Source organism: Nannospalax galili, unplaced genomic scaffold, assembly GCF_000622305.1.
Source record: "Nannospalax galili isolate Female #2095 unplaced genomic scaffold, S.galili_v1.0 scaffold87, whole genome shotgun sequence".
Taxonomy (NCBI): Eukaryota; Metazoa; Chordata; class Mammalia; order Rodentia; family Spalacidae; genus Nannospalax; species Nannospalax galili.
Window position 1 is genome coordinate 10,917,405 of NW_008360320.1, and position 5,017 is coordinate 10,922,421.

At 42.5% G+C, this 5,017-nt stretch overlaps 1 protein-coding gene across 1 annotated transcript; it reads right to left on the reverse strand.

The window, feature by feature from the left end:
- Window positions 1–5: 5 nt before the first annotated feature.
- Window positions 6–1,233, reverse strand: LOC103727358 (igE-binding protein-like; the record flags this gene model as incomplete). The annotated part of the gene is made up of 1 exon (XM_008825200.3): window positions 6–1,233. A coding segment is annotated over exon 1 (1,191 nt), but the record flags the coding sequence as incomplete, so codon positions are not given.
- Between the last annotated feature and the right edge of the window lie 3,784 nt (window positions 1,234–5,017).

Genomic DNA, 5,017 nt, shown 5'->3' on the forward strand with positions numbered 1-5,017 from the left:
TCTTCCCATTCCTCCGTGGGGGAGATGATTTCCTGAAATCGGTCCCCGAATCGCTGCTGCAATTGGGCTTTGGACCATGGGCATGTTTGGGCGGGGTTTCCATATTTGTCTGGGCCCTGGAACCGAGGGCCCCTCATCTCGTTTTTTGGCTTAAATTCTTGCTTTGGGCTCTTCCAAGGCCTTGGGGGAACCAAAAGTTTTCCCTCAATGTCTCTTATAGATCTACAGTTCTCGGCCTTGTGTGCCCCTTTTCTGCATCTAGTGCAGATTTTAGTTGTAAGATTATTTGGGGCTGCATTCTTGCAGTCTTTTTTAAAATGTCCCATTTTGCCACATTGATAACAAGGTCCTTTGCCTCTTCCTTGAGGAGCATTTTTGGCAATATGCATTATAGCTGCCGCCAGCCCTGCATTAGATAATGGGCCCCCTAACTCTCTACATACCCTTAACCAATCTTGTAATCCTTTACCCTTTCGAGGGGCAATGGCATTATGGCATTCTTGTGTTGCTTGTTCAAAAACTAATTGCTCAATAAGAGGCATTGCAGATTCTGAATCTCCAAAAATTCTGTTTGCTGCCTCGGTCATCCTGGCCACAAAATCTGAAAATGATTCCTGTGGGCCCTGTATAATTTTGGTTAGCTGGGTTGCTCCTTCTCCCTTTTTAGTTAAAGCTTTCCATGCTCTAATTGCCGTCATGGAAACCTGTTGATAGGCTCCCCAGGCATAAGTATTTTGTTCATTTGCATATCTTCCTTGTCCTGTTAACATTTCATATGTCCATTGTTGTTGTTCAGGGGTTAAGGAGGCTGCATTGATTCGGGCTTGCTCTTGTGCAGCCTCATACCATAGCGCCTTCCACTCTAAAAATTGGCCCATGCTATTAAGCGTAGCCTTTGCAATAGTTTGCCAGTCAGTAGGCGTCATAGAATCTCTTGCCAGTCTGTCTAGCTGTGCTAAAGTAAAATTTGCATTCACTCCATATTTTCTTACTGCTTCAGCCAATTCTTTTATCTGATTATAATCTACAGGCGCATAGACTCGTCCCATGCCTTCTTGTCCCTCTATAGGCATTTCAAAAACTGGGAAGGCCATATCCAGCTTTTTCCTCACAGTTTTAGGGAGGAGTGAACATGATGGCTGTATTGAATAAGGTGGGGGGGCAGTAGCAGCCCCTTGCCCCAGAACATAGGGCATTGGGTTCTTATATTCCAGTGGCCTATATCTATTTTCCTCATAGCTTGTGGCTTGTTCTAATTCTATCTCTTCTTCTGGGCTTAAACTGCTCTCTTCTAACTGCAGAGCAGCAAGTTCCCTTGTGGGGTATAAATACCCCTTTGGTAAATTTCTTCCCTGTCTAAAACCTGTTACTTGGTTTCTTGCTCCGTCCTTTTCGACAGTGCTCTCTCCCCTGCCTTCCTCTGGCTTACCGGGAGGTCCATTTTCACTTTGGGCCCTATTTTCTTTTGCACGTGCTCCCATCCTTTCACTTCGTTCGGTTTCTGATAGGCTGTCCTGGAGATCCTCTAGAACCATTTGCCCTTCTTCCTGACAGTAACCCGCGTGGAAGCATAGGGTGAGAAGCAGAATCATAAAGGCTCCCATAATCAAGATGAAAACAATTCCAGCAACCTCCATAACATCCATACCTCTCCGAATCTACCTGCAGTTCTGAATCCTCCTCCTGTATTGGAGGGGTCTTCGGGCGGCGCCAGCGATGTTAATTCCCAGGTCTCGGCACCAGCTGTCCCTGACCGCTTTCCGTCTCACCGGCAAGAACGACGCGGGAGGACAAGTCAGGATCCTTCTGCAGCAGTTTATTTCATAAGCCTCTTACATAGCATACTAAGGATGAAGACCGAAGACGCCGAGAAGTGGGAGAGCTGTTGCTTATATATGCCCTAAAGGTCCCATTTATGACGTATAAGAAGCGGATTGGTTGCTGGAGATCACGCCACGGGAGGAGGCGAGGGAGAGCAGGCTCTTGTGCACGCCCCTTATGGGTGCAGCAGGATGTTTACTATTAAGAAGGTCCGGATACCGGCGCCATCTTGTAATGGCGGCGGAGGCTGTGGCTCTCCACACCATCACCCAATTTTGTAAATGAAATTTTACTGCCTTTAGCTACTGTCTTGTTACAATTAAAATAGTTATTAATGCAATCATGATCGCACACCTGCTGTGGCTGCCTGCAGTGAAACTGCACAAGACTGGGCCTGTCAACAGTCAATCATGGATCTGGGTGGGACTCAGGTACTCCTATGCCTCCTTTCTGAACTACTGGCTATTAATACAACCTAGGGTAGAGGAAGAAATCATCCTCAGCCATACACCCACTGATAAGCCTAGCAGGTCCAATGGATAGCTCCAAACCCATGATCACACAGACGGCCCTGGTTAAATTGAATTACAAAACAAAACAGATATGAATGAGGGGAACACACTTGTAAGGAGGAGGGTGAGGTAAAAGTGGTGAGGAGCAGTCAGTCAGAGTGGAGAGCAGCAGTAATCAGGATGTATTCTGACATGTGTGAAATGATCAAAGAACAAATGTAATGAAAGTTTTTTAAAAAGTTAAGCAGTTGTCATTTAAACTATATGGTCCACAATCGCTAAGGCACTTAGTAGCAGACTTCAGAAAATAAAGATTTAATGACTGCTATCCCATCAACTACATCCTTATCCATCCCAGAACCATGTCGGACCATGACACACACACACACAAAGTATCTGAATGAGGCATGTGGTGCAGGGAGGGAGCTCCACATTAACGCAGGTGAAGAGAGCTGCTGCAGCTAGCTCTGCACTCCAGGAAGATGAGGAACATGACATGAGTGAATCTCTTGCCATTTCTCTTTAAAGTTCCATCACACAGCTCATGCTGGAACTCCATGGGGGAAATTCAGGGGAGAAGATGGACTCAGTTTTCATCTTATGTAACCTAAAGTTCCAGAGACTCCAAAGAGAATGTTTTTTAGGAGACAATCAGAAATAGGCATCAACATCAGAAGAGAATGGAACTGATTTTTCTCTGTAAGCTAATAAATTACTATTTCATGTTTGGTAGTGAGCAAAAGAAGCCCCCAGTTTGAGGAGCATAGACTAGTGGAAATGTTTTTCAGGATAAAGGAAACTACGGTACCTTTCATGCAAGAAAGTTTTTCACACTAAATATTTCTTGGGACCACTGAGATGGCACACAAGGAGTGAAAGTTGCCTAGGAAAATGGAGCCATCATAAGAGTGATAAAGCTAAGAGACAGGAGGGTTGGATGGCAGGCCCTTCGTACAAAGGCACAGTAGCAGACGCTCCCTTGTTATTTTTGAGAAAAGCCTTAATGAAAGGATGGCTACTCGCTGGGAGAGTTGGCATTCCTTTCCAGACCATCAGCAATCACTTGTCCTCCCTATAGTATTTCTAAGGCAACAGGCTCTATAGAACAAGTGTGTTAACACAAGGGATTTTAAACATAAAAATTGGTACCAACATCCACGAAGGTCAAAAGTCAACTCCCAAACCTCATTTTCTATCTTGTATTTCTGGTGTGAAGATCTGAGCTCTGAACTCCCATTAGGGGAAGTTAAATGTACACCAAGTCCTCCAAGCTTGATCTGAAGAAGGCTGTGCTTAACAATTTTCAAAGGATCACAGTTTTCAACTAAAGGGGAAAAAACGTTCTGGAATTAAATGGTTTGTGATTTGAGCCCCATTTCTTCAAAAATTTCCAAAGAATAGTGACAGCCACCCACTGCTTTCTCCAATGGTAAACAGGTTGATTTAGATGATAGTCACTATATCAGCTCACAGAAAGAGAAAATATGTGCATGTAAACACAATTGGACTCTCCAGCTACAGTTATTTTTCTTTTGAAAATGAACCAGGTTGGCAGCCCCGCTAATAAACTGTGCTCAGTGCTATCTTAGTCATATGTTTGAGGTTTGAAAAGCTGGATCTTGTAATAATTGCATATCACATCTACATACTTCAAATGAGGTTATAATGGCTATTATCATCAGAATGAATAGGAAAACAATTAACCATGATTAGCCTTTTTATGTGAAGAGTTACCTCCTTATTTTGGCATTCAGTTTGCAATCATTTTGAAATTAGCCACAAATTTGAATAATTTTATTTATTTATTTTTGTATTTCAATAGCACAAGAACAAATGAGTTTCGTAACCTTATGCATTTCTATAAAAAATGTAGAAAATGCTAGCAGTGTTTATTAGAACACAAAGCTTATTTCCTTAACTTCTTTTCTAGAAAAGCAGAGCAGAAAACCAAAATAAATCTCTCTGATGTTTATTCTAGTTAAGTTTGAAACATAGCCAACTTGAAATAATTGCAACTTAATTCATTATTATACCTTATAATCTACCCAGACTGATTAGTTTTCAATGCCACAGGTCACTGTCAAAGGTCACCTGCATCATATTTTTAAAAACAGCAATATAGTTTGGAGAACATACACTGATAATATGCCTGCAATTTCCAAACAAATATTGAAAAAAATTACATGCATGCTTTATACTCAACATTTAGTAATAGAATCTATTTTATCACATATTATCACATGCTATTGGTGGGAAGAAGGAAGATTTAAAACTAACTCTTCTTAAATCAATGTCAGAACCTCTTTGAGTTGCTCAATTGTGGACCCAGACTTCCTTTTCTGAAGAGTTGTGCTTGTGCCCTGGGAAGTCTGAATGGGAGTTGAAACCCTCTGGGGCTTCAGTGGGACTGTTGAAGCCTCTCTAGGAGGCATTTCAGGCCTTTGGAGAGTAGCCTTCTGCTCTGTGCTGGCCTATAGGGCAGGGGCTGCAAGTGGAGGAAGGCCAAAGCAGAGCAGACTAAGATCGGCAGTTCTTTGAAATAGTAGTAAATTACAGAGGACTTCTTTACGGATCTGTGTTTGATTGAAAAGATGGGAGAAACTTTTGTTTCCCCACTGGTGGGGGGGGGGGCATAGAAGCTGATTTTTAAAAATTAATTTGGGTTAGAAAAAAGTCAATTGGGA